Here is a 27,855-nt window from a genome sequence, read left to right as displayed (position 1 = left end):
TCGGCGCATTACCGGATCCGACGTTTAGCTTTTTCTGAATGGTTACCATGGCTGCCAGTCCTGTTTGCCATGGTAAAGTGTAGTGGGGAGCAGTATACTTACCGTTCGTGCGGCTCCCGGGGCGCTTCAGAGTGACGTCAGGGCACCCCACTCACGAACGTTAAGTATACTGCTCCCCACTACTACTATGGCAACCTAGGCTGCCATAGTAACACTGAACGCATTTTGAAGACGGATCAGTTTTCAAATGCTTTCAGTTCACTTGCGGTGTTACGGATCCGGCGGGCACTTCCGGCAAATGGAGTACACGACGGATCAGGACAACGCAAGTGTGAAAGAGCCGTAAGTTATACGGTCAAAAGGATTAAATAAAAGTATGTAACATAACTCTAGGTTTACACACTTTCCATGTGTGTGTAAAATACGCATGGACTTTAGATACAGTCATCCTTATGTAAGAATGTAACCTTTGTTTCCTTGAAAGCCATGGTTTGATTCTGTGACTTGCCACTATGTGTTCACATGTAATAAACACATTTTGTACAAAGCTCCATTCTCCATTTATGTATGTCATTATTCAAATGGGGCATCTGTTTTCACTGTAGAAGATGAAGCCAAGTTTGACCCCACATAATAATTTTTTAGATGTGCTATGGGGGAAAAAAAGCTTATACTACCAAACAAAATTGCACAGGTCTCATGAGGCTGGATTTACGTAACGCCCACCCCGTTTAGTTAGGTGAACCTCTGAAAACCAACGGTTTAGGTCATATTTCACCAGTGAATTAGCAGTTCATATATATGACCAATTTCCAGATGAGTACACTGTTTAATGAACAGACAAGACGTCTTATTTGCACTTGTGATCATAAGCTTTGTGGGGCTGCAGTGTACCCTGAGTCGCACTGTGCTGGATGTAAAGGGGAACTGCATATGTAATTTGGCATTAACGATTGGTTCCTCATTCTGCAGTGAATGTGAGAAGCTGCTTTAAGTTCTTATGCACTTTGTGACTATTTTTTCTTTTGGACTTTGCAACGCAGTGGATGCACATTACACTACACGTAACTGGATCATATGAAGTGTATACAGTTTTTGCATGAGTATTTGACATGTTTTCTTTCCAAACCCTTCTTTTAATGTTGTGTTTACAACTTGTGATCATGTAGTGGTGCCTTACGTTGTGAGCGCTGTTATTCCAGTGTATCTGTGACTAGACATATTGCGGATCCCAGACTTCAGCTGAATGGAAGGATGCTTGTTGAACCATTACTTGTTTTCTAATCTGTAAAGCAAATGGTAAATAAAATAGATCTTTCTAACAAGTTGTGGTTTCCTCTGTTCATTATTGGGTTTTCTGCCCTATTAAATGTACAATAAATGTAGTTGATTATTCTGTTTCCAGTTCCACAACATTCCCTATCTGTTGCAAATTATATACATTTAGGGGGGTAAAAACTCTCCAAGAATCAGAAACAAAACCACGTCACATACAGTTTTCTAGATATTTACACAGTGGACAACTGGTTCTGCAGTTTTTTAAGGTAGTAACGTGAAACAACATTTAAAAGACCTTCCTGTGTGGAGCTGCATTTCGTAGGATACACTGAAGTTTCTGCACACATCACTCACAGATCTAGATAAGCAGTGTGTCTGGATTTGAGAAATACAGTATCTACTTATAAAGAGCACCTTAAATAGTGTTGGTCTTATAGGTCAGGCAACGCTCCTCTGGAATTCTGGGAAAAGGTTATTCAAATAAGCTCTCAACAAACTGTCTCTAATGCTACCAGATGTAAGGCAGCTATCCTTTAAGTCAATGTTCAACCTTTTAAAAGGCCTTAAAGGCATGACTTGGATAATAAGGAAGCCAGCACCTCATCTGCAGACAGCTATTTCAGAGAGTATTGGCTTAACTGGATGAGAGGATTAGATCAGGATTTGGGGAATACAATAGCTCCTTATGAAGAGCACCTTAAATAGAATGAGAAGTCTTATAGGCTGGGTAACACTCCTGTGAAATTCTGGAAATAGGGTATTCAAATGAGCTCTTAACAAGCTCAGGCTTTCATGCTACCAGTAAGTTAGCTTTCCTATAAGTCAATGTTCGACCCTTTAAGAGGTTTTTAGGCATGACTTGGATAATAATTAAGCCAGCATCTCACCTGCAGACAGCTGTTTCAGGGTGATTGCCCCATATCAGTGCAGAGCAGAGAGTACTGTCTGTGTTCATCTGGGGAGTTTTATAACTGCAGCTAATGATTGTAGGAATGCGTACTTATATAACTCCACTCCAGGGGGACATTTACTATTCTATTTGTGTGACCTTTGCTGCAGGTCCGTTATCTTTTATACACACTAGTTTCCTGGCTTGAATAATGGAGAAATTCTACAGCAGTCATCCTCGTATGGCTAGCGGAAAGACGAGAGGTATGCGCCTCAACATAAGTTTAGCACGTCCTTTGGCATCACAGGGGGAAGCAAGACTTGATAAATGTTCCCCTTGGTCCTTTAGATAGGGCAGAAACCATATTTTCACTTCCATAGAGAAACAAGGTGGGCAGAGCTTGGTGGGGAGAAGGTGTGTCTGAGAGTAGCTAGGAGGGATTTCATAGATGATGATGTAATCACACAGATCTAGCTCTGAATTGCTGGTCAGATTGGTGACCACATGACATAATGAAAGAATTCAAAATCTGTGGTTCCAACTGAGAGGGAATGAAATAAAATTTACATTTCAGCCTCGGAAAATTCCACAACAAAATCTGCAGCGGGTGACTGGGACATTAACATCATAGCGGGTGGTATCATGTTTGATGAGCCAGTCTAACTCTGACAGATTTGAGCTGTCCATTAGTGTTGATCGAGCACCAAAGTGCTCGGGTGCTCGAGTAGAACACTATGGGATGCACCATGGAAGTCAATGGGAGAACCCGAGCATTAAACCAGACTCCCCCTGCTCTGAAGAGGGGTGGGTGTCTGGTTCACAGTAAAAGGTCAGAAATTGATGGAAACACCACTGAAATGGTTCGGGAACAGCATGGGGAGGATGTCTGCATGCAGCTTGGACTCACAGGTCATTGCTGGGAGCGATATTGTCCGAGAAGTACGCCACTTTTACAGATTGACAATAATACGCACTGATGTCGCCGTTTGCTCCTTTGTCTCGTTCTCACAACCGAAAACGACCGCCAGAAGTACAATCGTGAAATCCCTGGTGTAGTGTGCGTCGATGTGTGCGCAATTCCTCCAAAATAACATCACAGAGACGTTCTCAAGTAGGTTCCAATAATGTGCCTCCCTCCCAGCAGCTAGGCGTGGTTTATTTATACCAGAAGATGGGAGGCTGTCTTACAATCATGACCAATGAGGAGACAGGTTATTGTATGAAGTGATTGGCTGGAAGGCGGTCTTACAATCATGACCAATGAGGAGGCAGGTTATGGTATGAAGTGATTGGCTGGCGAAGATGTGAATGATCGCGCGAACTTATGTTCGCGCGTTCACACACACATTCGCGCCCTTTCCGTTGCCGTTCTTATCCTCGTGGATGAAGAAACCCCCCCCCCTCGACGGTCCCCATCCCTCCCTCCTCAGCCGGCGCCATGACACTGGTATCCTGCAGTAATACCAGGCCGGGCACAAATCGGCTACAGGTCGGGACGACCGGAACATCGTGCGAAAGTCTCTGCGCAGATGCGAACGCGAATGCGAAGACTGCGCAACTCCATAGGATAGATGGTGACCATACGGCGAACAATCATTTTTCCACAACAGCACAAAACCAAAGATAAAATCTATTTTAGAGGAAAAATAGTTAGGAAACATTTTTCTTGTATATTTACTTGTATATAAAGTGCAAGTGCAGCCAAAAATTAAAAGGAAAAGGCACTCCGATACAACCTGTATATCACATAAAGGAGGGCCTCATTCACATTGTGGTACAATTGTTCAGGTAGTGGGACTCCTACACTCATAAAGCCTATGCACTAAGTGAAAAGGCTGCCAAAAATTACAAGGAACTGGCACTCCAATACACCCTTTATTACACATAAAGGAGGGCATCATACACACCCTTGAAAAATTATGATTGATGGCATGCTGGTGACCCTCTAAAACATTAGGAGCAAGGACCTTCTGGTTACCCTCTAAAACATTAGGGGTGAGGGCCTGCTGCTGATCTGACCATCTAAAGAATTATGGGCGAGGGCCTGCTGGTGACCCTCTAAAACAATAGGGATGAGGGTCTGCTGCAGAGCTGACCCTCTAAAACATTAAGGGTGAGGGCCTGCTGATAATCTGACCATCTAAAACATTAGGGGGCGAGGGCCTGCTGGTGACCCTCTAAAACATTAGGGGCGAGTGCCTGCTGTTGATCTGACCATCTAAAACAGGGATGTCAAACTCGTGGCCCTCCAGCTGTTGCAAAACTACAACTCCCATCATGCCTGGGCATACTACAGCTATCAGGGAATGATGGGAGTTGTAGTTTTGCAAAATCTGGAGGGCCATGAGTTTGACATCCATGATCTAAAACATTAGGGACGAGGGCCTGCTGCTGATCTGACCGTGGAGTTCCAGCGTGTGCTCACTTCGCACAACCGTTGGTGAGCTGGCAATTGCAAGCGCTGCTGCAGTGTTGCCTGAACGGCGGCAGCTGTAGATGACTTTCGAAAATGGGCACACACGCGGCGCACCTTCACCAGTAGCTCAGGCAAATTAGGGCAGGTTTTGAGAAACCGCTGAACCACTAAGTTGAACACGTGGGCTAGGCATGGTATGTGTATGAACTTGCCAAGCTCCAAAGCCGCCACCAAGTTATGGCCATTATCAGACACAACCATGCCTGGTTGCAGGTTGAGTGGCGAGAGCCACAGCTCAGTCTGGTCCCTTATACCCTGCCACAGCTCTACAGTGGTTTGTCACCTAAGCAAATTAGTTTCAGCACGGCCTGTTGCTGCTTCCCCACTGCAGTGCTACACTGCTTCCAGCTACTGACTGGTGCTGCAAGATGAGAATTCAGAGGTGGAAGTAGAGGAAGAGAAGGGGAGGTTGCAGCCACTAATATAGGTGGTGGCGGAAATCCTGATGGAAGTAGGGCCCGCAATCCTTGGCGTTGGTAGCACCTGTGCCATCCCAGGGTATGAGTCGCTCCCGGCCTCCACAACATTCAATCAATGTGCTGTCAGGGAAATGTAGCATCCCTGGCCAAAAGCACTTGTCCATATGTCAGTCGTTAAGTGGACCTTCCCAATAACTGTCTTGGTCAGGACAGGGGTGATGTTACGGGACACATGCAGGTGTAAGGCGGGGACGGAACACCGGGAAAAATAGTGGCGGCTGGGGACTGAGTAATGAGAGATGGCCACCGCCATCAGGATGCGGAAGGCCTCAGTGTCCACAAGCCTAAATGCCAACATTTCCAGGGCCAGCAATTTGGGAAGGTGCGCATTTGGTGCTATAGCCTGTGGGTGGGTGGCTGGGTATTTGCGCTTTCATTCAAAGGACTGGGGTATGGACATCTGTACGCTGCACTGGGACACAGAAGTGGATGTGCTAGATGATGGTGCTTGCGAAGGTCCAGGTGCAGGTCGGGAGGCATCCAGGCCTGCGTCTTGGACAGGGGATTGGCCAGCACTTAACACGGGACGAGGAGGCAGTGGTGTGACCCGCAGACACTGATTGTGGACCCAGGGGTTCGGCCCATCTATTAGGGTGCTTTGATGCCATGTGGCGGATCATGCAGGTGGTGGTGAAGTTGCTAGTGTTCACGCCCCTGCTCATTTTGGTACAGCACAGGTTGCAAATGACAATTCTTTTATCGTCCACGCTTTCCTTAAAAAAGCGCCAGACTGCGGAACACCTACCCCTTGGCAAGGGAGATTGCCGCAAGGGGGTGCTCCGGGGAACAGTTGCGAGCCTGTTTAGTGTGGCCCGCCTTCTCCCTTTTGCCACCCCACTGCCTCCTCCAGCCTGGTGCAGTGCTGCGGATCCCTCACCCTCTGTACTGCTGTCCTCGCTTGGCTTGCCACCTTCCCAGGTTGGGTCAGTGATTTCATTGCTCACCATATCCTCTTCTACTTCCTCACTCTGGTCATACTCCTGACTTGTTGACCTAATAGGAACCTCATTTATTGACAACTGTGTCTCATCCTCATCATGAACCTCAGGTTTTGTAAGTGTATGCGCAAATAAATTAAACTGAACGTCACAGATATTTAGGATGCTCAAATGTTATACAGGAGATATAGCGCAGGTAATGTCCCTGTCACCAGCGGCAAATAAATTAAACTTAACGTCACAGATATTTAGGATGCTCAAATGTTATACAGGAGATGTAGCGCAGGAAATGTCGCTGTCACCAGCGGCGAAAAAATTTAACTGGATGTCATTGATATTTAGGATGCTTAAACGTTATACAGGAGATGTAGCACAGGTAATGTTGTCACCAGCGGCGATAAAAATTACACTGAATGTCGCTGATATTTAGGATGCGCAAATGTAACACATCAGATGTAGCAGAGGTTGTGTAACTGTCAGCAGCGGCGAAACACTTGCACGCTATTTAGCGCAGGTTGCGCTAACAATATATATTGCAGCCAGATAAAACAATAGTCCTTAAAAGGACTTTTGAGTCTCTAACACCTTTCAACAATAAACACTGCCTAAAAAAAATAAACCAATTCCTGTCCCTACACTATCTGTCCATTCTGCTGCAGCTCTCCCTGACTTAGACCGAATGCACACTGCCGTGTTCCGCAGCCGAGAGCGGTCCGTGGTCTCGGCCGTGTGTATTCGGCCTAAGACTGAGCGGAACCACATGTTATCGGGTGTTATATAGCACCCGATGACGTATTCCAGCCAGCCAATCACTGTAATGCCAGTAACCAACATGGCTACGGCAATACAGTGAGTGCCAGTATGTCCCCGCACGTTAATTGGCTGTGCAGCAGGCAACAACCGTGCGGGGAGGAGACTCGAGCATCAGTCAAAATGGTGTTCTGACGAGCATGCTGGCCCAACACAACTGTCCATGTATTGTATGGTCAACTTTTGATGTGAATGGTCATATGTAGGACATTTTCATACGACAGACCCAGTCACCTGTCTGCTGGTGGCCTGAAGTACCAGTCCTGATTCAATCTGACATTCATAATGTTGTGGTATCAAAAAATGATCCAGACTGTTAATTTATTAGTTTAATTGCCGATGGAAAAATCTACTTTTACCTTACAAAAACAACACTGGAAGCTTGGAAAAAAATTATCACTACAAGTATGTACAATATCAAAAAGTTCAGTGATAAAAACAGTGCAAGTGTTATTAAATAATATTTGCAATATGTTACAAATTCTATAGAGACAAAGAGCATTAATAAACTGTAAACCAAACATGTCAATGAAATTCAGATGTCCTGCAGAGAACACAGCTAGATTTCAGCAGACTCCACAGGATGGCCAAATAATGATGTTCTGTTTGATTCATAGGCTTCACTGTAGCAAGAAATGGCAGTTTCAATTTGTGAGATCCACATTTTCTGTGAAATATAAAAGAATTAGAAATCATTTTTTTTTATCGTTCTAGTGTACCATATTCTATGTGCCAATACTGTATATCCCCAGTTTTATGTATTGTAAGTTTTATACCAAAAAACATCTTAGGCCTCTTTCACACGAGCGATACAGATTGTGTCAGGATCTGTTCAGGAAAAAACTGATGATTTTGCACGCAAGTTCAATCAGATTTGTCTGCGTTTGCCTTAGCATGTGTCCATTTTTTTCCGTGTGGATGAAATTGGTTTTGGTGCGTTTTCCACATGTGTGAAGAAAAACTGAGGAATACTGGTAACACTTATCCTAAAGTGGACCCTTTTAAAATTCGCTTTTATTGATTTAATTAAAAAAAGCATAAGTATAAACACCCATTGATAACTGGATGCCCAAAACAAATAATAGGACAAGGTGTTGTCCAGCTATCACCGTGAATTGGTGCAAAAAACTATTAATTTAAATAGATACGTAACAACTTCCTGTGGCGTTATTGACTTTTTAGGCTTGTGGTTGGGTAGAGGGTAAAACACCTCTGCCCAGGGCATATGGATCTGGGTATTCGGGATAGTTCTTTCCCTGTACCCGCCCTATGATAATCCTCTGCCCAGTTGCGATGGCGAGCTGGTAAACAGAGAAGAGATGGCAGCTCTCGTGTGAACATTGCCTTTTTTTCAAACAGCTGACTGGCAAGGGTGCCAGATGTCAGACCCCCGCCGATCTGATATTCTTGACACATCCTGAGGGTAGGTCATCAATAGAAAAAAGTGGACAACCCCTCTAAGTAGATGCTGCAGAGCAGACAGATACAGCCATGGGCAAGTATAGTAATGTTTCTAGGTTAAAAAAAGCTGATTCCCCCCCCCCCCCCCTTTTATGTCATCTTGGCTTTACAAGAAAAACAAGAACGGTAGCAATTACTTTTCAGTTCTTTTATGGCATAAGGGATCAGCAACCTCTGGCCTTTCAGCTGTTCTGAAACTACAACTCCCAGAATCCTCCTTTCACTTCTATGGAAGTTACAAGAACAGCCGAGTAAGTGTGCATGCTGGGAGTTGTAGTTTCACAGCAGCTTGGAGTGCCAGAGGTTTCTGATGCCTGATATAATCTAAAGATAAAAAATAACAATATATCCTTTTATTCCACATAAAATAAAACCCACCTTAGCTGATTCAGTATTTGCTTGGAAAATGAAGGCAGCAATACACTGCTGATAGCGATTCTCATGCTGGATCAGAAATGCATGCTTCATTCCATACACTGCTCAGGGAGACATACGAGAAGGGACTCAGTAATGGTTTGTACTTCAGTTTTAAAATGCTAGGTTTGTACTGTAGAAAATAAAAGATCATGCATACAACAGTGCCTTGCAGGGCCGGTGCAAGGATTTTTGCCAACACAAGCGAAGCTACATTTTGGCGCCCCCATGTCACATTTCTCCCCCTCCATGTCACATTTCTCCCCCTCCATGTCACATTTTTCCGCCCTCCCCCAGGGTGCGCCCTAAGGCGGCCGCTTGGTCTGCCTTATGGTAGCACCGGCTCTGGTGCCTTGTACATTAAAGCTCTATAATGGCATACCCGGGCACATTTGTCAAATAAAAGTTTTGTGAGGTAAAGATGTCGCACAAGCATTTGTGCTTTTTTTGGTGACATTTTGCAAACTTTGGTGAGTTTTGCCACTTTCAAAAGTGGAGTGAAAAGTTGGTGACTATTAGAAAAGACTTTTATGTCTTATTTAGGATGTGCAACTTTTTAAAAAGTGGCACCTTCAAACAACCCCTTGGCGTACTTTCACTGACAGTGGCAAAACCAAGCGCCATCTTCCTAAATTCGAAGCAGGTGCACAAAGCAACTCCAGTAAAATAGCCTCAAACCCACCTACAATGATACATCCCCCCTGGGTCCACATTACCTAGACAATCCATCTGTCACCATGAGGTTCCTCCATGAGGCACCATACTATCCCCTTGATGCAATCACATCTTTTTTTTCTCCTTATGGAATGCATGAGATTTAAAAAGACACTAAAACATAGGTACCCAGAGATATAACATGAGCTCATATGGGTATTCACTAAGGTACTTAGATCTGTAACTAGGCCATGGTCATAAATGATCTGAGTCTTGTGTAATGTTCTGTCCATTTACTGACCCACTTCTCTTTTCCTGCTCAACAATAATGAACTAACAGAAACAAAAGAAAAAAAAACCCTTCCCATAAAGGGACTATACGATCAACAGTTTCCCTAATGTACATCGAATTTCCAAATCACTGCCTTTATATCAGGATCTCCTCTGGTAATATGGGAGTCAGTCTGTGGGTGCTTTTCTGGTGCCATTTACAGTGGCTGTGTTATGGGAATGAATATGTACATTATAATATCCCTTCCATATATATAAAACAACAAGCAGAAATTAGATTTCCTGCCACCTGCTTTCCCCTTTTACAAAAAAAAAATTAAAAAATAATTCCTTATTACCGAGACAGCACTTCAGGTATTGGTAATAATGCAGTTCATTATGTGCAGTCAGCTTTACCAATATTTACCCTCAATTGGCTGATAAATTAAACGTCTCAGCCATTTGCTTGGTGACCTACCGTACTCATTTACCTGTGACATGGAAGAGGTCAATGCTTTTAACGGTCAATCTGTCAAGTGGAATTGGCTGGTCCACAACCTTACAATAACCTCCCTCTTTCACGATGGTCTGCAGCTCTGGGTGTAAAGACGGATATGTTGTACTGGCTTCTAGATTCGAAGACTTCTGTAAAAGAAACATTTAGACTGAATACTAATGGAAATGGTTCCAACGGAGGCACAGTGGAAGAACGTTCTGTGTAATACTGATGAAGCATAGACGCTGGGAAAAGACAAATGTGTGCTGGTCATGAAGCGGATGGGTGACATTAGGTACAAGCTTCTATGACAGGTGATTACTGCAGTGGCTACTCTTAGTTACCCGTTTGTTTCTTTTAATCTTTGTAATTAGCAGAAAGTCATCAAAAAGCAGCAGGTATACATCGAGTAGACGTGTGCTCTCTGGAAAGAAGACAGGAGTATAAATGCTAAGGTAAAAGATTATAGGTAGCAGCCTCTCATTATGAGTACAATAAAATACTGACCTGTCATGGTAAGTCTCCCCTCATAGAGGAGGTGTCTATTGGGAGAAGAAAGTATGGTCTCGACATTGGTGTCTTTAAAATAGTGCTTCAAGCCCTGAGTAACAAAAATAAAAATAAATACCCAGAATGATGGTACAGTGTGGGTAAGGAAGATATGTACATCAGCTGTAGCAATACAAGATATGTAGTATGCCTCTCCTCCCATTCCACATGTAATGATAATTCTGGAGCATCTAGTATTATGGCTCAATGATGTGCCGTTCCTTTATTATTCTTGCTAGAAGTTATGATTGAATTACTAGCTTCGCAATGAAGGTCCAGATGGGTATTACCAGTTGGGGGAAAAGGGGTGTGTCCCTGCACAATCTGATAATATCCAATCAGTGCCTTTCAGTTTTAGACTGTGCAGGGACACACCCCAACTGGTAACATCCATCTGGACCTTCACTCAGGGGCGTAGCTAAAGGCTCATGGGCCCTGATGCAAGAGTTCAGCTTGGGCCCCCCTTCCCTCAGTGCTTTGTGGCCAGGGACAGGGAAGCACATTACCTTCCTGCTGCCTGAAGCAAAAATTGAAACGGCACCCCCACCCCATGTCAAATTCTTGACCTAACCCCTTCCCTCCAGCCAAAGGTGGAACTTCACCAGCATGCACTTTCTATAATACTGTGTCTTTGGGGCCCCCTCAGGCTCCTGGGCCCAGTAGAAACTGCTAACTCTGCAGCCCCTTTAACTACGCCCCTGACTTCACCGCAAATTGCTAGTAATTTAATCACACTTCTAGAAGGAATAATAAAGGAATGGCACATCTTAGAGTTATAAGAATAGATGCTCCAGAATTGTCATTACATGAGCAATATGAGTAGTTACTAAAACAGACATGTCAGGAGAGGTGATAGGTACTCTTTTTGGCATTACAGCAATAAATACATTTGGCTATGTGCTATAGTAATACAAAGTGAAACTAGCATCTTCCTCATTTTGCTGAAATTTCCCTAATTATGGGTTTATGGAAATAGAATAACTAAAAGACAGTTTCTCTCCCTCAGTGGGTTTGAGAGGGGAAGGTGAGAAGCAGAGGGAGGACATCTGGCTAAGGCACACAGCATAGCTCTAACAACACCCCAGGAGTAGCCCACCCATTGCGGTAAATAGAAGACATGGATGGGAAGATTCTCTGTATGAGGGGAGTGGGAGCAGCACAGGGGAGATGTCTGATTGGCTCAGAGCACACAGAACATCTCTGACATCACACCCGGAACAGTCCACCCACTCAGAAGCGAGATGAACCAGAATTGTTATTTTATGGCAGATGCAAGTAGGTACTAAAACGGACATGTCAGGAGAGATGACAGGTCTTCTTTAAGACCGAGCTTTCAGCTATTACTGATTAGTCACAATGATACACGGTCACAAAGGTTAACTACTTCGGGCACTCCCGAAAACACAGAATCCTCTGACGATAAGCGGAGAGTGTTCTCAAGAAAAACAACTGGTGAAATGACACATTGCACAGTTTCCAAGAAATGAATGAGCTGTCCGTATAGTGCATAGATGTGGTGGATCCTCTAGAGCAGGGGTGCAGAACGTTTCCCGGTTGGGGGCCACATTGCCAGACTAAACCAATGACGAGGGCCGAAATTAAAATTTAAAGGTGTATTAACAACTAAAATACTTATGGCATATTGAACACACATTATATACCATTAATGTCTAGTTACACTTCCAGGACTCCCCTCTAATGGGAGGAATACATGAAAAATACATGTGAGCAGCCACAAGACATAGGCATACATGTCTGTTACCAGATGGTTGGGGGCCGCACAGAATGGTATCGAGGGCCGCATGTGGCCCCCGGGCCGCAGGTTGTGCACCCCTGCTCTAGAGGGAAGGGCAGTCCTTTTGTAGGCACTCTAATAGACCCCCCCCCCCCAACCTATATTAACTCAGAATTCCCTAATAGGCAATTATTATTTTTTAAACAAGTTCTTTAAAACATTCAAATACCTCTGGGATGAAGAATCGTTTGTCTCTCTCCCATAGACATGGCCATCCAATTACATCCTGAAGTTGTTTGAATTTCTGTGACTTATCCAGCCATTTCACTCTCCCTTCAAGATCTCCTAGAAAGATTACAGAAACCTCCAGTTACCATCATTATGCAATGGGACAGAATACCAAGACCATATAAATCATATAAAGTACTGTGCAAAAGTTTCAGGCAGATGTGGAAAAATTCAGCAAAGTAAGAATGCTTTAAAAATAGAAATGTTAATAGTTTATATCTATAAATTAACACATTGCTAAATTATTGACCAAAAGAAAAATCTACCGTAATTCAAATCAGTATTTAGTATGACCACCCTTTACCTTTAAAACATCATCAATTCTTCTAGGTACACTTGTACACAGTTTTTGAAGGAACTCTGCAGAAAGGTTGTTCCAAACATCATGGAGAACTAACCACTGATCTTTTGTGGATGTAGGCTTGCTCAAATCCTCCTTCTGTCTCTTCTAATCCATCCCAGACATACTCAATGATGTTGAGATTGGGGCTCTGGGGGAGATACCATCATTTCCAAGACTCTTTGTTCTTCTTTACACTGATTATAGTTCTTAATGATATTGCCTGCATGTTTGGGGTCATTATCCTACTGTAGAATACATTTTCTGTAGGGCAAATCAGACGCTTCCCTGATGGTGCTGCATCAGGGGCGGACTGGGAACTTAAAGTGGCCCTGGAAAAAAATACTAAAAGTGGCCCCATCTTATAGGTGGGTCCAAATTAACAGAAATCTGGGCAACAGAAGTAAAAGGGGCCAGCAATAGCATAACGCTAAATACTGTCCCATCAGAACCGTACACCACAGTGTAGCACAATATATTCCCTCATAAGCTGTCCCTTTGGGGTGGCCATCAATAGATTTTGTCATTTTCTGTCCTCCTCCAGTTGTCTCTGATTAGAACATGGTGCAGGCTTAGGAGATGAGATGGGGGCCACAGCAGTTGAATTCAGGAGGGCATATGTGATAGCTGGCCATACACCTGAGTACCTGATGCTCACAGTTTTAATTATCCCAGAGAGGTCATTATGTACCTAGCCAATGACAGAGAGGAGGGCTTGGGCGGCCCCCCTGGGAATCGGCCCACCAGTAAATTTCCCTGTAAGGTCTATTGCCAATCCGCCTGTGCTGCATGGTGGATAAGTAATTGCCCACCAAGCTTTATTGAAGACACACAAAGAAATTTGCAGTGTTGTGCATCATAGATGCAAGGAAACTTAGTGAAGCAGATGAAAGACTATGACGCTTACTTTCCTTTGAAATCGGCAAATGTCCAGCAGTGCCATGAGTTCAAAGCTGGTAGAAACCATTGGGATCCAGGTATACCCATCTACTGAAGTCTTGCCAGAAGAGGAAGACTTGTGGCCATAAAGCCATACCTTCGATATGGAAACAATGGCAAGCGATTCAACTAAGACAGTTTATTTGTTGGAGAACAGTACAATATTGAGTGTCTGCAGGCAACAGTGAAGCATGGTGGAGGATCCCTTCAAGTTTAGGGCTCCATTTCATCAAATGGATTTGGGGATTTGGTCAGGATTAATGGTCTCCTCAATGCTGATAAATACGGGCAGATACTTATCCATCGTGCATTAGCATCTGGAAAGCGTCTGATTGGCTTCAAATTTATTCTGCAGCAGGACAAAGACCCCAAACATACGGTCAATGTCAGAACCATCTTCAGTGTAAAGAAGAACAAGGAGTCCTGGAAGTGATGATATAGCCTCTACAGAGCCCTAATCTCAACATCACCCAGTCTGTTTTGGATTATATGAAGAAACAGAAGGATTTGAGCAAGCCTACATCCACAGAAGACCTGTGGTGAGTTCTCTAAGATGTTTGTAATAACCTCCCTGCTGAGTTCCTCTGTACAAGGGTACCTAGAAGAATTAATGCTGTTTGAAGACAAAGGATGGTCGCACTAAATATTGATTTGACATAGATTTCTCTTTGGGTCTTTCACTTTGCATTTCATTAATTGAAAGCTTTCTGACTTTGCCACATTTTTTCTACCTCTGCCCAAAAATGTTGTTGAGTACTATAAGTAACTAGTCAAACAAATGTAATCTATGAACTGCATATGTCATGACAATTGTATATACAGTATGCGACTTGCCCATCACAAGGGTTGGGCATTGGGCAACAGGGTTATACAGTGCCACTCAACCTTTTATTCTAGCTTTTACACCCTAATTATTTTAAAACTATGGATTGCCCTTGTTAGTAGAGTGTTTCCATCATATGCCCCTTTACTATTGTTTAATATGGAATTAATGCTTTATGTGTTTTGTGAGAAATAATTCACCCTATAACTAGGGAGGATGATTCCTATGAGTCACACTATGTTACTTTCTCATAAGCTGAAGATTGCATTGTATCCTGAGATACGTTCAGTGCTGTTCAGTATCACTGTTATTAGTGCATTATCCATCATTAATCCAAAAATAACATGACAGCTTAGCGCACGCGCAATCTGTGAGGACACGTCTGTCATTGACAGATCAACAGATAACATTGCTTGACAGTTTGCCCCTGGGACATTGCAGACCTGAATTGGTTTGCAGTGCGTTTTTGAAAAGGTATGGATAATGTATAAAAGGAAAAAAAATAATCTCATTTAGAGATTATTAACCATTTTCAGTGATTATTTTCTACTACGTTTTAGTAAACATCTTAGGGACATTTTACGCAGGCTAAATTTTGGCCAATCATCTGGAGAAAACAATCCCGATAATTAGGGTCCATTCACACGTTCGCAGTTCTGTTCCGCATTTTGCGGAACGGAATTGCGGACCCATTCATTTCTATGGGGCCGCATGATGTGTTGCACGGATCCGGAATTGCGGATCCGCACTTCTGGGTCTGCAATTCCGTTCCCGAAAAAAATAGAACAATTGCGGACAAGATTAGGCATTTTCTATTAAGTGCCGGCGATGTGCGGTCCACAAAATGCGGAACGCACATTGCCGGTGTCCGTGTTGTGCGGATCCGCAGATCCGCAAAACACTTACGGACGTGTGAATGGACCCTTACCCTGTGTAAATGTGGCACTGATCACCCAGCAAATGCTTGTTTGTCAGGCAATCGCATCTTTCATGTGGAACCAAAAATCTTCATCTATCACCACGATATCATGCTCTGTAAACAGGGATATGCTGCTCACAAACAGTGAAGCTGTACAGAGACAAATGATCGTAGTAATAATCGTTAATGCCCATACTTCTTCGATTATTACTGCATGCCAATTCAGCTGCTGAGCAGGCAATGATGGGGAATACTCAATGTTAACCGAATAGTTAAAATATAAAAATAATCTTAATATGGACATTGCGTTCCCCACCAATAATACTTATTATAATTCCATGAAATCCACAAAAACAAAGTTGTTCCAGTTGTTAACTTTCTCTGATTGACAGACAGTAGTGCCGGTGGCTGTATGGCATTTAACGACAGAGACTCCAAAAGACCGTTTTCACTGTGGCTGTATCCACTAGTACCGGGTAAAAAAATTGTACATAAAAAGAAGATAGATAGATAGACATATAGATATGATATATATAGATGATAGATAGATAGATAGATAGATAGGAGATATATAGATGATAGATAGATAGATAGATATGAGATAGATAGATAGATAGATAGATAGATAGATAGATAGATAGATAGATATGAGATATATAGATAGATAGATAGATAGATAGATATGAGATATATAGATAGATAGATAGATAGATAGATATGAGATATATAGATAGATAGATAGATAGATAGATAGATATGAGATATATAGATGATAGATAGATAGATAGATAGATAGATACAGTCATGTGAAAAAATTAGGACACCCTTTGAAAGCATGTGGTTTTTTGTAACATTTTTAATAAAAGGTTATTTCATCTCCGTTTCAACAATACAGAGAGATTAAAGTAATCCGACTAAACAAAGAAAACTGAAGAAAAGTCTTTTCAAGATCTTCTGTAAATGTCATTCTACAAAAATGCCTATTCTAACTGAGGAAAAAGATAGGACACCCTTGCCCCTAATAGCGAGTGTTACCTCCTTTGGCTGAAATAACTGCAGTGAGACGGTTCTTGTAGCCATCTACCAGTCTTCGACATCGGTCTGAGGAAATTTTACCCCACTCCTCAATGCAGAACTTTTTCAGCTGTGAGATGTTTGAGGGGTTTCTTGCACGTACAGCCCTTTTCAAGTCACCCCACAGCATCTCAATGGGATTCAAATCTGGACTTTGACTTGGCCATTCCAGGACTCTCCATTTCTTCTTTTTCAGCCAATCTTTGGTTGATTTACTAGTATGTTTTGGGTCATTGTCATGTTGCATGGTCCAGTTCCGCTTCAGCTTTAATTTTCTAACTGATGGTCTCACATGTTCTTCAAGCACCTTCTGATACACAGTAGAATTCATCGTGGATTCTATGATGGTGAGCTGACCAGGTCCTGCTGCAGCAAAGCAGCCCCAAACCATGACACTTCCACCTCCATGCTTCACAGTTGGTATGAGGTTCTTTTCTTGGAATGCTGTGTTTGGTTTACGCCAAACATGTCCTCTGCTGTTGTGTCCAAATAATTCAATTTTGGACTCATCTGTCCAAAGAACATTATTCCAGAAGTCCTGGTCTTTGTCAACTTTATCTCTGGCAAATGTCAGTCTGGCCTCGATGTTTCTCTTGGAAAGCAAAGGTTTCCTCCTTGCACACCTCCCATGCAAGTTAAACTTGTACAGTCTCTTTCTGATTGTAGAGGCATGTACTTCTACATCAACAGTAGCCAGAGCCTGCTGTAGTTCTCGAGATGACACTTTAGGGTTTTTGGAGACCTCTTTTAGCATCTTGCGGTCTGCTCTTGGGGTGAACTTGCTGGGGCGACCAGTCCTGGGCATGTTGGCAGTTGTTTTGAAAGCCCTCCACTTGTAGACTATCTTCCGGACAGTGGAATGGCTGATTTCAAAATCTTTTGAGATCTTTTTAAATCCCTTCCCAGACTCATAGGCTGCTACAATCTTTTTTCTGAAGTCCTCTGACAGCTCTTTTGCTCTCACCATGGTGCTCACTCTCACTTCAACAGTCAGGAGCACACCAAACTAAATGTCTGAGGTTTAAATAGGGCAAGCCTCATTCAACATGCAGAGTAACGATCTACTAATTATGTGCACCTGGTGTGATATACCTGTGTGAGATCTGAGCCAATTTAAGAGGGAATACATGTGAGGGTGTCCTATCTTTTTCCTCAGTTAGAATAGGCATTTTTGTAGAATGACATTTACAGAAGATCTTGAAAAGACTTTTCTTCAGTTTTCTTTGTTTAGTTGGATTACTTTAATCTCTCTGTATTGTTGAAACGGAGATGAAATAACCTTTTATTAAAAATGTTACAAAAAACCACATGCTTTCAAAGGGTGTCCTAATTTTTTCACATGGCTGTAGATATGAGATAGATAGATAGATAGATAGATATAGATATGAGATATATAGATAGATAGATAGATAGATATGAGATATATAGATAGATAGATAGATATGAGATATATAGATAATAGATAGATAGATAGATATGAGATATATAGATGATAGATAGATAGATAGATAGATAGATAGGAGATATACAGATGATAGATAGATAGATAGATAGATAGATAGATATGAGATATACAGATGATAGATAGATAGATATGAGATATATAGATGATTGATAGATAGATAGATAGATAGATAGATAGATAGATGGATATGAGATATATAGATGATAGCTAGATAGATACGGTAGATAGATAGATAGATAGATAGATATGAGATATATAGATGATAGCTAGATAGATAGATATGAGATATATAGATGATAGATAGATAAATAGATAGATAGATATGAGATATATAGATGATAGATAGATAGATAGATAGATATGATATATATATAGATAGATAGATAGATATGAGATAGATAGATGATTGATAGATAGATATGAGATAGATAGATAGATATGAGATATATAGATGATTGATAGATAGATAGATAGATAGATAGATAGATAGATATGAGATATATAGATGATAGATATAGATAGATAGATAGATAGATAGATAGATATGAGATATATAGATGATAGATAGATAGATAGATATGAGATATATAGATGATAGATAGATAGATAGATAGATAGATAGATATGAGATATATAGATAGATAGATAGATAGATAGATATGAGATATATAGATATGAGATATATAGATATGAGATATATAGATAGATAGATAGATAGATATGAGATATATAGATGATAGATATATAGATAGATAGATAGATATGAGATATATAGATGATAGATAGATAGATAGATATGAGATATATAGATGATAGATATATAGATAGATAGATAGATATGAGATAGATAGATAGATAGATAGATATGAGATATATAGATAGATAGATAGATAGATATGAGATATTTAGATATGAGATATATAGATATGAGATATATAGATATGAGATATATAGATAGATAGATAGATAGATATGAGATATATAGATATGAGATATATATATAGATAGATAGATAGATAGATAGATAGATATGAGATAGATAGATAGATATGAGATATATAGATAGATAGATAGATAGATAGATATGAGATATATAGATAGATAGATAGATAGATATGAGATATATATATAGATAGATAAATATGAGATATATAGATAGATAGATAGATAGATATGAGATAGATATTAGATAGAGAGATAGAATAGATAGATAGAATAGATGATATGAGATAGATAGATAGATAGATAGATAGATAGGAGATCTATAGATGATAGATAGATAGATAGATAGATAGCTGATAGATAGATAGATAGAGATAGATAGATAGATAGATATGAGATATATAGATAGATAGATAGATAGATAGATATGAGATAGAGTAGATAGATAGATAGATAGATATGAGATATAGATAAGATAGATAGATAGATATGAGATATATAGATGATAGATAGATAGATAGATAGATGAGGATATACAGATGATAGATAGATAGATAGATAGATAGATAGAGATGAGATATACAGATGATAGATAGATAGATAGATATGAGATATATAGATAGATAGATAGTAGATAGAATGAGATAGATAGATAGATAGATGAGATAGATTATGATAGATAGATAGATATGAGATAGATAGATAGATAGATAGATATGAGATATATAGATGATAGATAGATAGATAGATATGAGATAGATAGATAGATATATATGAGATAGATAGATAGATAGATAGATATGAGATATATAGATAGATAGATAGATAGATATGAGATATATAGATAGATAGATAGATATATAGATAGATATGAGATATATAGATAATAGATAGATAGATAGATATTAGATAGATAGATAGATAGATAGATAGGAGATATACAGATGATAGATAGATAGATAGATAGATAGATAGATAGATATGAGATATACAGATGATAGATAGATAGATAGATAGATATGAGATATACAGATGATAGATAGATAGATAGATAGATAGATAGATATGAGATATATAGATGATTGATAGATAGATAGATATGAGATATATAGATGATAGCTAGATAGATAGATATGAGATATATAGATGATTGATAGATAGATATGAGATATATAGATGATAGATAGATAAATAGATAGATAGATATGAGATATATAGATGATAGATAGATAGATATGATATATAGATAGATAGATAGATAGATAGATAGATATGAGATAGATAGATGATTGATAGATAGATATGAGATAGATAGATATGAGATATATAGATGATTGATAGATAGATAGATAGATAGATATGAGATATATAGATGATAGATATATAGATAGATAGATAGATAGATATGAGATATATAGATGATAGATAGATAGATAGATAGATAGATAGATATGAGATATATAGATGATAGATAGATATGAGATATATAGATATGAGATATATAGATATGAGATATATAGATAGATAGATATGAGATATATAGATGATAGATATATAGATAGATAGATAGATAGATAGATAGATATGAGATATATAGATGATAGATAGATAGATAGATATGAGATATATAGATGATAGATAGATAGATAGATAGATAGATAGATAGATATGAGATATATAAAGAGATAAATGAGATATATATATGAGATAAATGTATTTAGTCCTGCCAATAAAGCTGATTTGATTTGATTTGATTTGATTTGATTTGATTTATATAGATGATAGATAGATAGATAGATAGATAGATAGATATGAGATATATAGATAGATATGAGATAGATAGATAGATAGATAGATAGATATGAGATATATAGATATGAGATATATAGATATGAGATATATAGATATGAGATATATAGATAGATAGATAGATAGATATGAGATATATAGATATGAGATATATAGATAGATAGATAGATAGATAGATAGATAGATATGAGATATATATATAGATAGATAGATAGATAGATATGAGATAGATAGATAGATAGATATGAGATATATAGATAGATAGATAGATAGATAGATATGAGATATATAGATAGATAGATAGATAGATAGATAGATAGATATGAGATATATAGATAGATAGATAGATAGATAGATATGAGATAGATATATAGATAGATAGATAGATAGATAGATAGATAGATAGATATGAGATATATAGATAGATAGATAGATAGATATGAGATAGATATATAGATAGATAGATAGATAGATATGAGATAGATAGATAGATAGATAGATAGATATGAGACAGATAGATAGATAGATAGATAGATATGAGATAGATAGATAGATAGATAGATAGATATGAGATAGATAGATAGATAGATAGATACTCACAGGGATGTAACTTTTTTGTTTTTATTTCATTATATTCAGCTATATTAATGGCCCATGGTGCCTGCAGTCTCTTTAATGATTACCTGCATGTCTAGTTCTCTCATATCCCCTCCTTAAAATAAATCCTCTGATATCCCATAATACCTGCCTGGACATGCTGGGAGTTATAATCCTCTCCTCATAGCCCTAGCTGAAATGCCCTCTGATATCCTATAATAAAGACCTGGAAATGATGGGATTTGTAGTTCTCTACTCGTCAATCTCATTCTTGTAATATCCTCTGATATTATATAACAGCCTGGACATGTTGGGAGTTGTAGTCCTCTCCTTTTGTACCCTCCCTGTAATATCCTCTGATATTACATTATATCAGCTTCTGCATGCTGTAGTTCTTTCCTCTTATACCCCCTCCATTATTCTAATATCCTATAATAACAGCCTGGGCAAAGGGGTAAGGTTAAGAAATTGGCATAGTTGTATTGTCACCCACTGTCCCACTGGGTTATGAAAGTGGTCACCTTAACCTATTATATAATGGATGAACTACATGTAGGGTTACCACTTTTCCCAGCAGACTATCGGTAATATCAGCTAGGACAGTGGTTTACCAGGCAGGTGGCAACCCTGGTGGAGACCGGGCACCCCAACGATTCTCTGTTTTCAGCATCCTGGATTCAAAACAGTGGAGGGAGCCAAAAGCAAAATGGTCCATCCACTGTGCAGTGGAGTTGAAGTCGCCACCATCCTGCAACTTGTGCTGCCCCTTTAAATTATTTCATCCATGCTTTCAGTGTAATAGCCGATGCAGATGGAGCCCAGCAGTCAAGTATGACATCTGTCCTCTGTTACCTGTCTTCTTGTGTCTGATGTGGAAAGGGTGATCAGTCAGATGTCTAGGCTCAGTCAAGGAGAGAAGACAGCAAGAGGCAGTTGAGGGGAAGTTGACAGTTGGGAGGAGGGAACAGAGTGTCTAACTACCGCCATAACATGGCCCTGACAAGACAGCCCTGATCCACGTGCCCTGCCATGTCTTGTTTGTTAGTGTGAGTTGTCAGAAACTACAACTGAGTGCCCTCAGGAAGAGACATGCAACTATAGGGCCGTGTGTCTCAGTGAAAGGGTCCATTTACACATCCGTGTGTGTTTTGCAGATCCACGGATCCGTGAATCCGCAAAACACGGACACGGCAATGTGCATTCCACATTTTGCGGACCGCACATCGCCGGCACTAATAGAATATGCCTATTCTTGTCCGCAATTGCGGACAAGAATAGGGCATGTTCTATTTTTTTCGGGAACGGAAATGCAGACCCGGAAGTGCGGGTCCGCATTTCCGGTTCGGGGCCGCACAATAGAAATGAATGGGTCCGCAATTCCGTTCCGCAAAATGCGGAACGGAATTGCGGATGTGTGAATGAAGCCAAAGACTGACACCATCAAGCTGTTTACCTGATAGACTGTTCAGTTGCCCATAGCAGCCACCAAGCTTATAATAACAATGTAACTTTCAAGCTTTGTGCCCAATGGTGACTGTAAAGTCAAGATGCAAGTGTCTGTTTCAGGGCTCCACCATACTCAAGTGCAGTCCCAGAATAGGATTGAGGGTCACATATAAAACTGACCACACCATGCTGTCAGTCTGTTCATTTACATGGTGCAGTCTGGGAGGGGTTAAGTAAGAGCTAATGGTCCAGGTACTCGGTGTCGGCACCTGGACCAGTGGCTGTCAGTAAAAGAACAAACGTGCTCCCCCGAAGGAGGTAACCCTGCGATCGTCAGGGGACCATAAATATATAGTGATTATCCAAACTGAAGTATATTGACCCTTAAGAACACTGCCACTAACATTAGTCATAGACAACTGTGACATCGCAAGCACGTGTGTCAAAAGGAAAGAACCCTTGTAAAGAGCGGCAATATTTGGTGCCGTACTTCATGGCCTGAGGACCTTGAGTTTGACTTCCCCCGCCCACCGCACCTTGACGAAATTTGGAGTTTCTAGCAGGAAGCCCATCGCCCAATGGGAGGAAAGGGACATCCGCCTAGCCAACCAGATCAGCCCGGCTGCTGCACCCGCCCCCCCTTAACATTTATGTGGCAGCCACATATTGGCATTACCCTCTAAGCCCAAGGGAAGGGCAACCCTCCAGCCATGGTTCCCTAGAGGTTTCCTCCACAGGGGGTTTTCCTCTCCTGTGTGCTGGAGGGTGACTCTCCGTGAGTCGGTAGTTTGCCATTTTTAATACTTTAAATAAACATCTTAGCCATTTATCCATTCTGTGTCTTTATTTTGCATCCTTTGGTTGCAGAGGTGTATGCATGATTTTCTTAGGCAGGAGGTTAAAGCGGTATTCTCATCTGCAACATACAGGTCCTTCTAAAAAAATTAGCATATTGTGATAAAGTTCATTATTTTCTGTAATGTACTGATAAACATTAGACTTTCATATATTTAGATTCATTACACGCCAACTGAAGTAGTTCAAGCCTTTTATTGTTTTAATATTGATGATTTTGGCATACAGCTCATGAAAACCCAAATTTCCCATCTCAAAAAATTAGCATATTTCATCCGACCAATAAAAGAAAAGTGTTTTTATTACAAAAAAAGTCAACCTTCAAATCATTCTGTTCAGTTATGCACTCAATACTTGGTCGGGAATCCTTTTGCAGAAATAACTGCATCAATGCGGCGTGGCATGGAGGCAATCAGCCTGTGGCACTGCTGAGGTGTTATGGAGGCCCAGGATGCTTCGATAGCGGCCTTAAGCTCATCCAGAGTGTTGGGTCTTGCGTCTCTCAACTTTCTCTTCCCAATATCCCACAGATTCTCTATGGGGTTCAGGTCAGGAGAGTTGGCAGGCCAATTGAGCACACTAATACCATGGTCAGTAAACCATTTACCAGTGGTTTTGGCACTGTGAGCAGGTGCCAGGTCGTGCTGAAAAATGAAATCTTCATCTCCATAAAGCTTTTCAGCAGATGGAAGCATGAAGTGCTCCAAAATCTCCTGATAGCCAGCTGCATTGACCCTGCCCTTGATAAAACACAGTGGACCAACACCAGCAGCTGACATGGCGCCCCAGACCATCACTGACTGTGGGTACTTGACACTGGACTTCAGGCATTTTGGCATTTCCCTCTCCCCAGTCTTCCTCCAGACTCTGGCACCTTGATTTCCGAATGACATGCAACAGTCCAGTGCTGCTTCTCTGTAGCCCAGGTCAGGCGCTTCTGCCGCTGTTTCTGGTTCAAAAGTGGCTTGACCTGGGGAATGCGGCACCTGTAGCCCATTTCCTGCACACGCCTGTACACGGTGGCTCTGGATGTTTCTACTCCAGACTCAGTCCACTGCTTCCGCAGGTCCCCCAAGGTCTGGAATCGGTCCTTCTCCACAATCTTCCTCAGGGTCCGGTCACCTCTTCTCGTTGTGCAGCGTTTTCTGCCACACTTTTTCCTTCCCACAGACTTCCCACTGAGGTGCCTTGATACAGCACTCTGGGAACAGCCTATTCGTTCAGAAATTTCTTTCTGTGTCTTACCCTCTTGCTTGAGGGTGTCAATGATGGCCTTCTGGACAGCAGTCAGGTCGGCAGTCTTACCCATGATTGCGATTTTGAGTAATGAACCAGGCTGGGAGTTTTTAAAAGCCTCAGGAATCTTTTGCAGGTGTTTAGAGTAAATTAGTTGATTCAGATGATTAGGTTAATAGCTCGTTTAGAGAACCTTTTCATGATATGCTAATTTTTTTAGATAGGAATTTTGGGTTTTCATGAGCTGTATGCCAAAATCATCAATATTAAAACAATAAAAGGCTTGAACTACTTCAGTTGGTGTGTAATGAATCTAAAATATATGAAAGTCTAATGTTTATCAGTACATTACAGAAAATAATGAACTTTATCACAATATGCTAATTATTTGAGAAGGACCTGTATATAGTAAATAATGATAGGATGCCATAAATGTCTGATAGGTGCGAGTCCAACCTTTGGGACCTGCTCATATGTTCAGAAAAGAGGTCCGAAGTAAAAAAAAGAGCACATTGCGCACGCGTGGCATCCTCTCCATTTATTGCTATGGGAGTTCCAAAAATAGCGAGCACTCTCGCCTGTTTTCAGACTTCTACGAATGCAGAACAAGCAGCACAAGCGCGTCCACCTCTTCATTCACCACTATGGGAAAATAGCCAAACCAGAGCTCAACTAAAATGAAATTCATTATGAAATAACCAAGTTAGTAGAGCATTGTTAGGACTCAGAGCAGTGTTAGGAGTCCCAGCACCCTTGCACCAAATCAGACCAGTTGCTGGTGACTTCGAAGGTCAACGACTGTTCAGGTGAATGTTGTGGGGTGAATGGATCAATCTTCTACACCAGTTTTATGGCGTTGAAAAGTTGCAAATTTAGCCGCATGTCCCATTTTGTACCTACATTGGAACAATGCCTGGCCTAAATATATACAGGTCCTTCTAAAAAAATTAGCATATTGTGATAAAGTTCATTATTTTCTGTAATGTACTGATAAACATTAGACTTTCATATATTTTAGATTCATTACACACCAACTGAAGTAGTTCAAGCCTTTTATTGTTTTAATATTGATGATTTTGGCATACAGCTCATGAAAACCCAAAATTCCTATCTAAAAAAATTAGCATATCATGAAAAGGTTCTCTAAACGAGCTATTAACCTAATCATCTGAATCAACTAATTTACTCTAAACACCTGCAAAAGATTCCTGAGGCTTTTAAAAACTCCCAGCCTGGTTCATTACTCAAAACCGCAATCATGGGTAAGACAGCCGACCTGACTGCTGTCCAGAAGGCCATCATTGACACCCTCAAGCAAGAGGGTAAGACACAGAAAGAAATTTCTGAATGAATAGGCTGTTCCCAGAGTGCTGTATCAAGGCACCTCAGTGGGAAGTCTGTGGGAAGGAAAAAGTGTGGCAGAAAACGCTGCACAACGAGAAGAGGTGACCGGACCCTGAGGAAGATTGTGGAGAAGGACCGATTCCAGACCTTGGGGGACCTGCGGAAGCAGTGGACTGAGTCTGGAGTAGAAACATCCAGAGCCACCGTGTACAGGCGTGTGCAGGAAATGGGCTACAGGTTCCGCATTCCCCAGGTCAAACCACTTTTGAACCAGAAACAGCGGCAGAAGCGCCTGACCTGGGCTACAGAGAAGCAGCACTGGACTGTTGCATGTGATTTTGGAAATCAAGGTGCCAGAGTCTGGAGGAAGACTGGGGAGAGGGAAATGCCAAAATGCCTGAAGTCCAGTGTCAAGTACCCACAGTCAGTGATGGTCTGGGGTGCCATGTCAGCTGCTGGTGTTGGTCCACTGTGTTTTATCAAGGGCAGGGTCAATGCAGCTAGCTATCAGGAGATTTTGGAGCACTTCATGCTTCCATCTGCTGAAAAGCTTTATGGAGATGAAGATTTCATTTTTCAGCACGACCTGGCACCTGCTCACAGTGCCAAAACCACTGGTAAATGGTTTACTGACCATGGTATTACTGTGCTCAATTGGCCTGCCAACTCTCCTGACCTGAACCCCATAGAGAATCTGTGGGATATTGGGAAGAGAAAGTTGAGAGACGCAAGACCCAACACTCTGGATGAGCTTAAGGCCGCTATCGAAGCATCCTGGGCCTCCATAACACCTCAGCAGTGCCACAGGCTGATTGCCTCCATGCCACGCCGCATTGAAGCAGTCATTTCTGCAAAAGGATTCCCGACCAAGTATTGAGTGCATAACTGAACATAATTATTTGAAGGTTGACTTTTTTTGTATTAAAAACACTTTTCTTTTATTGGTCGGATGAAATATGCTAATTTTTTTAGATAGGAAATTTGGGTTTTCATGAGCTGTATGCCAAAATCATCAATATTAAAACAATAAAAGGCTTGAACTACTTCAGTTGGTGTGTAATGAATCTAAAATATATGAAAGTCTAATGTTTATCAGTACATTACAGAAAATTATGAACTTTATCACAATATGCTAATTTTTTAAGAAGGACCTGTAAATGGCGAATGCGTATTATATATGTAATATTAGGGGATTACATACAATAAATAATAACATTCATCATTCATCAAAGCTATCTACCAGTAAGACTGTCTTCAACCAATCAGAAAGCAGCTTTCATTTTTCCAGAGCAGGTAAAGAAATTAAAGCAGTGCTCTTATTGGTTGCTA

At 40.8% G+C, this 27,855-nt stretch overlaps 1 protein-coding gene across 2 annotated transcripts in view; it reads right to left on the bottom strand.

The window, feature by feature from the left end:
- Window positions 1–7,250: 7,250 nt before the first annotated feature.
- The window catches only part of PLEKHG7 (pleckstrin homology and RhoGEF domain containing G7), an 82,481-nt gene continuing 61,876 nt past the window's right edge, over window positions 7,251–27,855 (bottom strand). Inside the window, exons 13-18 of one of the 2 annotated variants that reach the window (XM_044277216.1) lie at window positions 12,679–12,794; window positions 10,673–10,766; window positions 10,510–10,589; window positions 10,161–10,314; window positions 8,710–8,807; window positions 7,251–7,537 (exon numbers count right to left, since the gene is read on the bottom strand). In XM_044277216.1, the coding sequence (XP_044133151.1) occupies window positions 7,430–7,537; window positions 8,710–8,807; window positions 10,161–10,314; window positions 10,510–10,589; window positions 10,673–10,766; window positions 12,679–12,794 (650 nt within the window). In that variant the 3' untranslated portion in view covers window positions 7,251–7,429. The remainder of the gene's footprint in view (window positions 7,538–8,709; window positions 8,808–10,160; window positions 10,315–10,509; window positions 10,590–10,672; window positions 10,767–12,678; window positions 12,795–27,855) is intronic. The other variant, XM_044277217.1, reaches the window with a different exon arrangement.

The sequence above is a fragment of the Bufo gargarizans genome, chromosome 2 (genome assembly GCF_014858855.1).
Source record: "Bufo gargarizans isolate SCDJY-AF-19 chromosome 2, ASM1485885v1, whole genome shotgun sequence".
In the NCBI taxonomy this organism is placed as follows: Eukaryota; Metazoa; Chordata; class Amphibia; order Anura; family Bufonidae; genus Bufo; species Bufo gargarizans.
This window is presented reverse-complemented; position numbering and strand designations above follow the sequence as displayed.